At 47.5% G+C, this 9,584-nt stretch overlaps 1 protein-coding gene across 1 annotated transcript in view; it reads left to right on the forward strand.

Moving 5' to 3' along the window:
- Lama3 (laminin subunit alpha 3) overlaps nt 1-9,584 on the forward strand; it is a 220,910-nt gene that overhangs the window by 89,009 nt on the left and 122,317 nt on the right. The window contains exons 17-20 of the mRNA XM_005355767.3: nt 236-341; nt 1,687-1,786; nt 3,813-3,969; nt 7,485-7,617. Coding sequence (XP_005355824.1) covers nt 236-341; nt 1,687-1,786; nt 3,813-3,969; nt 7,485-7,617 — 496 coding nt within the window. The remainder of the gene's footprint in view (nt 1-235; nt 342-1,686; nt 1,787-3,812; nt 3,970-7,484; nt 7,618-9,584) is intronic.

Raw genomic sequence — 9,584 nt, forward strand, 5'->3', positions numbered from 1 at the left:
GAGGATGCTGAGGTTGGCTGTGGGATTCCTGGAGGATGCTGAGGTTGACCGTGGGATTCCTTGCTGTGAGATATCTGGAGGAGGGTACCAGTCCCTCGCCAGTCATACTGGCCCTGGGCATGCTTTTCCAGTCCTGGCTACATTGCTTCCTATTGTATGCTGAGGCAGTTTCCCAACCTGAAGGTTAGTAAGTCCTACACACCAAATGCTGCCACCTGGCTCGTTTGTTCTGCAGGAAGATGGTGACTGCAGCTGCAAAGCTCATGTCACTGGTGATGCCTGTGACACCTGCGAAGATGGATATTTTGCTTTGAAGAAGAGCAATTACTTTGGTTGTCAAGGTAAATATGTACTGTAGGGTACGAGCAAGGCTGAGTGCAGAGGACAAATGCCTGACTGCACCTGACTTCAGGGATGGTACCAGACATTCTGTCTTGAGAATTTGAGCAAATATTCAGTTGACACTTGCAGTGAGCCTCAAACAGTGCGGTTCCCACTTCTCTGTTATCAAAACACTGTAGGTTCAATTCTAAAATACCCACATGGGATAGAGGGCACATGCTAATATTAACTGACACCAAGAGCTAGTCACCTTGAGACTATGTTTCATATTATCTAAAAACCAGATACTTAGTTATAGGGTATTAAATAATAAAATTCTAGAAGTGGCTGACCTTGCAAGGTTGCTCCCGACTTCCACACATGGACTTTATTACAAACTGGCTCTTGTAGATCAGGCTGGCCTCGAACTCACAGAGATCTGCCTGCCTCTGCCTCCCGAGTGCTGGAATTAAAGGCGTGCGCCACCACCACCTGACAGTGCTGCTCCTTTACGTGTGTGTTCATGTTCCTGGATGTGTGTGCCTCTGTGTGTGGAGGCCTGAGGTCCATGTTAGCCATCCCCTAGTTATCTCCACCTTACTTTTTAAGAGAGGGTCTCTACCACACCTGGCACTTGCTAGCGTGGCTAACCCTGATCCCAGGGATCCTCCTGTCTCTGGACCCTCAGCACTGCCACTCTTTCCACGTCTGTGTGGGAAGCACTTGACTGACTGATCCCTCTTCCTTTCCATGTCTTTGGGGGAAGCACTTCACTGACTGATCCCTCTTCCTTTCCACGTCTGTGTGGGAAGCACTTCACTGACTGATCCCTCTTCCTTTCCATGTCTATGGGGGAAGCACTTCACTGACTTATCCCTCTTCTCTTCCACGTCTGTGTGGGAAGCTCTTCACTGACTGATCCCTCTTCTCTTCCATGTCTGTGTGGGAAGCACTTCACTGACTGATCCCTCTTCCTTTCCACGTCTGTGTAGGAAACACTTCACTGACTGATCCCTCTTCTCTTCCACGTCTGTGTGGGATGCACTTCACTGACTGATCCCTCTTCCCTTCCATGTCTGTGGGGGAAGCACTTCACTGACTGATCCCCTTCCCAGGCTACTTAACCATGTGTGCCCTGGGCTCATCTTCCATGGGACAACAGCACACCCACCTGCTGGCCTATAGTCACACATCTTGGAATTGAAGATAGGCCTTTGGGGGCAGGCCATTTTTGTTTGGACATGCCTGCCTGATGTAAGGTAAGGCAGATGAAGAAAGCAGCCATCTCAGGGCTGCCTTCACGGGGACGGAAGCTTCTGGCAGGGACAGAGTTTGGTAGTAACCCAGCTGTTCCTTGACTTGCAGGGTGCCAGTGTGACATTGGTGGATCGCTTACCACCATGTGCAGTGGGCCCTCAGGAGAATGCCAGTGTCGAGAGCATGTCGTGGGGAGAAAGTGCCAGCGGTGAGTTTGGGGAGTTTCTTCAAACACTCACATTGCTGGGGCCAGCGCACACTTCCCTGACTGAGCTGATCCTGGGGTAGAGGGGCAAGGACCAATCCCAAGGAGGCTGATGACGCTGTGGATATACCTAGAGCCTGGACATGTGACCATGAGCTAATTAGAACAGGCGTTCAGGATGCCCGTCACAACCAGTTCTACTGCATAAGCCATGAAGTCCATGCATCCCCAAGTCCAGGCTTGAGGTGAACAGTGTGCACCGTGCCCGCGGGAGGCTGAAACCTCTACAAGTCACAGCATGGAGGCTACAGACACAGAGGGCCCGGTTTCTGGACCACGACATCAATCAGTTCCTGTCTCCCTTGAGTAGAGAGTGAAGTCAGGAGATTAGAATAAGGCGGTGGGGAAAGACATGAAACAGGAAGAACGGGGAAGGAGGGCTAAAGTCAAAACCAAGAGGGACAAAGACCCAGAGGTGGGGAGCGTATGCAGATGAGTCTCTGGGTATGATAATTCTACTGTAAGGTCTTCCTCAATGGAAGTTGGAGAAATTGAAATCTAAACTCTTTGATATGACAGTAAATAAAAACTACAATAAAGTCTGATAAGCCAGCGATGTGTGTGACAGAGTGGTGCTGCCCAGATGGGCAAACCTCGTGTCCTTCCTCAGTACTAAATCTTCAAAACATTAGCTCATTCATGTATCTGGGCTTGTTTGGATTTCCCTATAAGTTTAGAAGCATTCACTGTGTTTTCTAACTAATTTTTGCGATCATAAATATATATTTATTTTAGAAATTTCAATAAACTCATAAAAATCAAAAGGCAAAGAAAAGTCTTCAGTACACCACTCTAAGATAACTGTAAAAATATTTCTGGTATAATTTTGTTTAGAATTAAAATTAAGCATTTTCATGCAAATTTTAAAATTGAATTTTTGAATTGGACATATATATTTCTTATATCGTTAAGAAGTCCTCAAAATATTAATGCTCACATTATATTTTATAATTTATTTAGCTTATAATTTTGGTTCTGTCATGTTGCTGGCATGCTGTCACTGGCTCAGCGTGTTGCACTCATTCTTTAGAATGGACTCTTGGATGAGTTACTAAGACACTGAGACAAACACTCCTGCTGAGTTCTTGTAAATCTTCTGAGAGGTTGCAAGCTTGCCTCTTAGTGCGCACAGTATGGGATAGCTGTTCTTCCCATTGACTGACGGACCTTTATGTCTTCAAATCCACTAAGTGTTATTAGCTTCTCACCCTTCTTACCAGACTGACATGTGTATCGGTTTCAGTGTGGCGGTCACATGAGATGGGATGTTCCCAAGCTGCCTTTGTGACTGCCACAGCTGGACTTGTCAAAGGAAGCCACCCATTGGCCTACAGATGGCTCATAGGGGAAAGGGGCCTGTTGCTAACCCAGCCACCCAAGTTCAATCCTCAGGACCCACACAGTGGAAGGAGAGACCCAACCTCAGCAAGCTGCCCTTTGACCTCCAAAAGTGCTTATCTATGCACACGGCACATACACACACGCTTATGTGTGCACACTCTCTCACACACACAAGCACACAAAGAACACTTAAGACTATAATAAAATTTGTATATATTTAATATATAAAATATTATATTATGATGCTTACAACGTGCCTGGCACATAGTTACTGATGCTGTGAATGTATGACTATGACTGTGATAAGTGCTGAGTGAGGAAATGCTAAGTCAGAGATTTGCTCTGTTAGTAGTGGCCACCATTAGAGCACAGCAGAGGTATGTTGAGGAGCTCATGACTTGTGCTAAATGACTTCAATTTAGTGCTCGGAATGAGCGGGAGTGGGTGTATTCTGTGCCAACATTTCCCTGAATAAGAGAATCCTTTGGCACGAGAGGGGAAGCCTTCCTCTGGTCTCGTTTAACGGCTTAGTCAGCTGGCAGTGTTCCTTCGGCCGTGTCTGTTAGGAACGAACATCAGATCTCCGACAAACCTAACTTATGTTCACACTTACTTATGACTTACAAAGGCCTGAAAATAACCATTACTTCCCGGATTTGCACCACATGAAGCACGAGGCTGAAGACGGCATTGGACCTAATGGAAGAGACCTGCGCTTTGGATTTGATCCCCTGGTCTTCCCTGAGTTTAGCTGGAGAGGATATACCCTGATGACCTCGGCACAGGTATATAGCCAGAGGGCCACAGCTCACTGCAGGGGACCCGTATAAATACCCTCAACACACCACATCCCCCCCAACACCCTACCCTCCACAGCCCCCACACCCATCTCACCCCCCACCCCAACCCAACCAACCCATCTCACCTCCACCCCCACCCCGGCCTAAAGCTACACTGCCTCTGAGACCTAGTTCAGGATTCATTTTCTCCAGAGTACTGGCCAGGGTCAGCTTGAAGGGGTAGGCTTGGGATTTAAGATAGGGAAAGATTTTAACTCATAAGAATGTACTTGGATTTCACAGTTCATTGGTACTTTAATTTGGCCACTAAATCAGAAAAATGAAGGAATCAAAGAAAGTATTTGTCTCTGGAGACTTTTTTTATAGGTAGAAGGAAATGTTTTAAGTGGTGTTACACTATATTAAAACATAGAGGCCATTTTTCTTTAGTGCCATTGTTGAAAATAAAAATGAGTCGGCTTGAAGACTTCTGAAAAAGCAGCAGCCTCTTCATCCTCCTCCATCTGACAGACTTGCTGCGCGGCTCAGGCTGGTCCAGGCTCTTGGTCCCCAGCTGTCCTGTCCTGTCCCGTTGTGTCGTGTGTGTGTGTGTGTGTGTGTGTGTGTGTGTGTGTGTGCTTGGCCTTGTTGATTGGGGCGGGGTTTGCAAACTCTGGAGTTACTCATGAGTGGAGATGGTAAACAGCGCACCTCGCCGGTGCTCAGCTGTTCTTTTCTTCCTCTTTCACTCTTCTCTGCTGCACCCATCTTTCTCGCCTTCATGGTGGAGTCGGGGTGTGTACGGTATTTGGTTACCTGGAGGACTTATGCGATATTTGTAGCTAAACACGTAGAGTCATTGAGTAGTTTTTATCTTCAGAACTTCTCTTCAAGGCTGATCTCCTCATACTACTTTGAGGCAGATAAAATCAGAATAAGAGACAGGATTGATAGCCATGGCCGGGTCAGGACTAATTCACAGAGAACCTGGGTCAGCCCATAGCTCTCCTGTGGCCTCCATTGGCCCTAACAATGTTTTCCTGGTCAAATCTCCCCAACTAAAGCTGGCTCTACCAAACAGGACTGCAAAACACTCCATATTTACCCCCTTCTTCCCATACACACCAAATTCGATTTCTTTCTTTTTGCGACAGGGTCTCCCAATGTAGCCCTGGTTAACCTGGAACTCACCATGAAGAACAGACTGACCATTAACTTCTAGAGCTCCCCCTGCCTCTGCCTCCTAAGTGCTTGGGTTAAAGCCAAGCACCAGCACACAAGGGTTTTTAAAAAGATTTAATCTAGTTTAAATTCTGAGTCCACTGCTGTAGGAAGCTGTGCACACATGCGAGGGCAGTCCCTGCAGGGTGCACAGGAGGGTGTGGAAGCCTCTGCATCTGGAGCTGTGCACACATGCGAGGGCAGTCCCTGCAGGGTGCACAGGAGGGTGTGGGAGCCTCTGCATCTGGAGCTTCAGGAGGTTGTAAGCTCAGGATCAGCTGCAGAGAACCAAACTACATTCTCCACAAACTCCTAACTGCGTCCGTCCCCAACTCTACTTCTTTAGTGGACAGCTTCATTATTCATAGAATTATGGTGGAGTCCATCAAGGAGGTGACCGACACCTCCTGGTCTAGGTGTTCCGCAGGTGTTTGAAGCTTGACAGAATATTTGGTTGACCCAAAGCAATGCACTTTTAACAGTGTTCTTTGTGAGGAAGTCTTTGGGTCAGAGGCCCCGTGGTCCCTGTATAACCACTTTCCTTACTCTTTTAATGTACCTTTCACACTTATTGCACTTAGCAATTGGATCTGGGTTCACACAGTGATGGGGGACAGACCACCAGAGTCTATTAAACCAGAAGCAAGATTTATTCCAGAAAAAAAAATCACCACGGTCACACAAAGCTTCTTAGTTGTAATTGTGACCATAGCCAGAGATCCGGCTTCTGTAGTTGTGGCAGTGGGGGCTGGTTCTGGCCTCCTCCACACCTTTGAACCAGGTGTGGTTCAAAGAGCTTTTACAACCCTGAGGTCAGGCTTAATGTCACAGAACATTTTAAGTTTTATGACTTTTAGTTATAGAATGTTAGGGTTAACTTAGGATGTTTGCCAAAGCCTTGGTTGACACAGCCGCTTTTCACCGTCCCTGAAAGAATGCAAGACAGAAAGTAGAGTAACCTAGGGACACAGTTAAAGATTAGGGAATACAAGCAGAGGGTCCCATAGAGGCAGTAGTTAGAAGCTAAGCTTTGTCTGCAGTACCTGCCTAGCTCGGAAGCTGGGAGGCAGAAGACAACTCTTGAAAGTTTACCTCTGTGCACAGTGGCTGCCAGCTTTTTTTTTCTTCTAAATGTGTTTGGTCTTGCAACTTTATATTTCTATATTCCTGGACCATACCCTTTATTTTTATATTCTTTTCCTGGACTTTTCGTTAGTATCAAAACTGAAAAAATGAGTTCAATCAAACTCATCGAGCTGGTGGGAATTCCCACGTGGCACCGTTCGCGGCTTCTGCGGTGGAGCTGGTGATCGTCTGGAAGTCAGCCTTTGCTGTCTCTTGTGTCTCACTCAGTACACATGCTCTCCAGTGAAAGCTGCCTGACTGGGAAAGGGGTGAGAAGGACTATGGTGTAGGGACTCCCACACTTTGTGAACTTCCCTTGGGCCACAGCTGGATCTCGACATGTGGTTTGTGTTCCGAACAAAAGTAACTTTTTCTTTGCACTGGAGGGATGGCTCCGCAGTTTAGAGCACGCGGTGGCTCACAAGCACCCCTAACTCCAGTTCTAAGGGATCCAATACCCTCTTTTAACCTCAATGCACATCATATATGCAGGCAAAATGTTTATATATGTTATATATAGTATATAAATTTGAATAAATGATAATTTACTTGTGTTATTAACTCAAGCTCTGGGGTCACACAAGCCCTCTCCTCCTGTTCAAAAGCTAACACTGTTTATTGGTGAAAACTTGAGATACAACTTTCCAAGGCAAACAGGCACATTTAACAACATCTGGGTTCTTATCACAGATGTGTTTGAGGTCCCCCACCATTCCTGTCTGCAGCCATTTAGATGTGGGGGCCTCGCTAGAGCCGTGGTGTGAAATGGCACACTTTCCTCTGCGTTTGAGCTTTCCCAACCAGTGGTGCTTGCTCCTGTCACTGCAACCCTCCTATACTAGTCCATCTAACACTCCGTTCTGTCTGCCTGCACGTGCGCACACCGTGCGCGCACGCACACACACACACACACACACACACACACACACACACACACACACGGGAACCCTAGTTGTTGAGAGAGTGTGTTCTTCTGCAACTGGAAGTGTAAGTGCCTTGGTGTTCTTGTCAGGCCTGCCTGTTTCTACCTGTTACTTGATGTTTACTGAGTGTGTGTGCATGCGCATTTGTGTGGGTGTGCCTTACAAATCTAAATGAAATAAGCGGTTGGCTGCCATTTCTTGGCAGCCACTTTTCTCATCCACACTTTATGACTTTGGGGGGTTACTTTTCAGAATGAAGTAAGGATAAGGCTGACTGCGAGGAAGTCAAATCTCTCCTTGTTCCACATTATTCTGAGATACGTCAACCCTGGGACTGAAGGAGTGTCTGGCCGTATCACTGTTTATCCATCCGGGGCGAAGTCGGGTAGGTACAATGTGAAGCCTTGTTACTTGTTTCCCTCTTTAGAGACAGAGTCCCACAACCAGTCCAGAGTGACTCTTCCTCCCAGAGCTGGAGAGTCTCTAAACTGGTTTCACCTCTTTTCAGTTGAGAAAGGATCAAAATAGCATTCCTTTGGTTTTCACAAAGCCCATCATCCCTAGAAGACATTAAGCCCATGGCAAAATCTGATTGGCCGGCTCACTTGCATCCTTCCTCACCATCTGATGAGCTGGCTCGCTTGCATCCTTCCTCACCATCTGATTGGTTGGCTCTCTTGCATCCTTTCTTATCATCTGATTGGCCACTTCTTTTGCATGCTTTTTTCCTTACTATTTGATTGGCTGGCTCACTTGCATTGCATCCTTCCTCACCATCTGATTGGATGGCTCTCTTGCATGCTCTCTGTTACCATTGCTTTCTCTTCACTTTGTGCTTCTTTTACTTTTGCTGTTAAATTATCACTATCATTTTAAAAATCAGCATAGCGATGCTTAAATGTTGGCTATCCTCCATCCCCAGGGGTCATGGATCCCTTTAGTGGTAAAAACAGATCTGTGTAGCTCACTTATGGGGAAGTGGGTGCTGCCTTTTGGGGGGGGGTATTATTTAGGAGCTGTTGGCCTATTGCTCTTAATTCTCTCATGGTTTCAAGCAAGGAGAAATAGAGGAGGGTTGGAATTTTAAAATGAAGGTCAGAAAATAGGAAGTTCAAGGAAGGCCCAAGGACCTTTGAACTTCCTTCAACCTTGAGGACTTCCTAAGCAGAAGAGGGTACCACTCACAGCAGTCGAGGGCAGGGCCTAGAACACATGGAGTTAGAACATCAACCAATCCCAGAAATGGACTCAAGAAATCACTCGTAATCCCAGAAGGACTCAGAACAGTGCTAATGGAAGCCTGACTCAGCACTGAGATGTTATGTAACCTTATTTCACATCCATGGCAGAGTGGGAAGCGAGAGGAGGAATTGGGTCGAGTGTATGGGGCTGGAGGCTAAGCAGCTCACAGCCACTAGAGAGCTCTAGCGGGCTCTCTTTAAGGCAAGGAGCCTTGTGCCCTACACAAGGAGCCTGTGGACTAAAGAAAGCAAGCCGCCAAGTGCATAACTAGTCTTTGTAGACAGAGGCTGTAGACTCTAAGTTTGTCCCCACAGACCCCTCTGTTCATTTCTGGATGGTGTCAGGGGTCTGCCTTCTGTCCACACACCCCTCTGCTCCTGGGTGTCACCAGCAGTGTGCCCTCTGTCTGTCCACACAGACCCCTCTGTGCCCGGTGGCCTCAGTTGTCTGCCCTCTGTCTGTCCATACAACTAGAATACAGTTTGGCTTGTTCCCTGCTCTCTGAGACAGTCTCCTCTAAGTCTGAATCAGGAACCTGGTTCCATATTCCTAAGGTCGTCTATGCCTCCTCTCCCGTCCCTACTACCACTGTCTGTTCTTCCATATCACTCTGTAATCTGATCCCTGGCTCTCCCTTCTCATGTCTCCAGGGAGCTTGGCCATGCTTGCTGTGTTCACTGCATTGCCTGCAACCAGCCCCAGGCCTGACACAGTGGACCTTTGTAAATGTCTATAGAAGGAGAGCTATGCAGAGATCTGGTGCAAACATGTCCTCTCCAGAAGACCTCAGACTTGGGGCCAGGTGCAGAAGACCCCTCAGACTCACTCAGGGGCCAGGTGCAGAAGACCTCAAACTCACTAAGGGGCCAGGTGCAGAAGACCCCTCAGACTCACTCAGGGGCCAGGTGCAGAAGACCCATCAGACTCAGGGGCCAGGTGCAGAAGACCCCTCAGACTCACTCAGAGGCCAGGTGCAGAAGACCCCTCAGACTCAGAGGCCAGGTGCAGAAGACCCCTCAGACTCACTCAGAGGCCAGGTGCAGAAGACCCCTCAGACTCACTCAGAGGCCAGGTGCAGAAGACCCCTCAGACTCACTCAGAGGCCAGGTG

Source organism: Microtus ochrogaster, chromosome 18 (assembly GCF_000317375.1).
Source record: "Microtus ochrogaster isolate Prairie Vole_2 chromosome 18, MicOch1.0, whole genome shotgun sequence".
NCBI lineage: Eukaryota > Metazoa > Chordata > Mammalia > Rodentia > Cricetidae > Microtus > Microtus ochrogaster.